At 41.0% G+C, this 1124-nt stretch overlaps 1 protein-coding gene across 1 annotated transcript in view; it reads left to right on the top strand.

Moving 5' to 3' along the window:
• Positions 1-468: 468 nt before the first annotated feature.
• Positions 469-1124, top strand: part of LOC101860941 — a gene marked incomplete in the record, with an annotated part of 15687 nt that continues 15031 nt past the window's right edge. The window contains 1 exon segment of the mRNA XM_005112536.3: positions 469-701. Coding sequence (XP_005112593.2) covers positions 681-701 — 21 coding nt within the window.

Raw genomic sequence — 1124 nt, 5'->3', positions numbered from 1 at the left:
CAAAAAAAAAAAAAACCGACCAAAAAAACAACAACAAACAAACAACAGCAGCAACAAAAACAACAACAACCCAACAACAACAGAACAAACAACAATTTAAACAATGACAACAAAAACAAACAAACAAAGAAACAGACAAACAAACCATACACATGCATTAAATTATACAAAAAATATGAACACTCTGACTCTGAAGGGTGCATCTTCCTTTTTGAGGAAGTAAACTGAGCAAGGTTGATCTAGGCCTACAACGGCCTATCCAAGGGTTGTGGCTGTATTATTTTGCAGCTAGATTAAAACATTTTAATAACGATTAACCTAGGACAAATTGTATAACGACAACTATGTGCATGTTTAACAATAATAATACTATACATATTATAATGAAAATAGTAAATACGAAAAAAAACAACAACAAACAAACGAAGCGGCACAACTGCGCAAGTCTGCTCAACTTTCTTTCCTAGAGTGATGTCCCGTGGGGGCGATTTTTTTCCTTGTTTCTCTCGCTCCGGTCAAAAATGGCAGCGGAAGAATGACGGAAGACTGCAAGCCTTTATATATATATAGATCTACCTTGATCAAAACACTGATTGTCTTCTGATTCTTCAGACTTTTTTAAAGGGCAGCTTGTTGTTTTAAACTTTCTACGAGTACAAGTAGATTCTAGATCTACCGATATGACTGACATGGATTCTGAAGTAAGTACCGCAGTTGACTGTGTGCGAGAAAATCTACTCAGTAGACAAGAGTCTGAGTCGGAGACAAACAAGAACACTCTCATGAAATCTTGATCTAGAATCTAGATCACCCCCCCCCCTCCAGGGGCAGTGCCACTGACTGTAGTGTCTTTAGGCCATTCCCAAAGGGGGGACATTTCTCGGTCGAGCACAGTAGAATTGTAAATGGGCTGACTCTTGTCCTTAACTCTTATCCTGCGTCTGTGCCCAGATGCGTATCTTATCATCAGCAACCGATTACGTCGGACTCGCCGGGCAGGCCGCCGGGGTCACTCAATGTGTACTGTTGGTGTACAGCGCGCGCGCCGGGAAACGTGTGTTTTCGCCATGAATACCGCGGGAGTGTGTTAACTGATGATGAAAATAACGCTCTATCCTTCATAG

Source organism: Aplysia californica, unplaced genomic scaffold (genome assembly GCF_000002075.1).
Source record: "Aplysia californica isolate F4 #8 unplaced genomic scaffold, AplCal3.0 scaffold01313, whole genome shotgun sequence".
Classification (NCBI taxonomy): domain Eukaryota; kingdom Metazoa; phylum Mollusca; class Gastropoda; order Aplysiida; family Aplysiidae; genus Aplysia; species Aplysia californica.
This window is presented reverse-complemented; position numbering and strand designations above follow the sequence as displayed.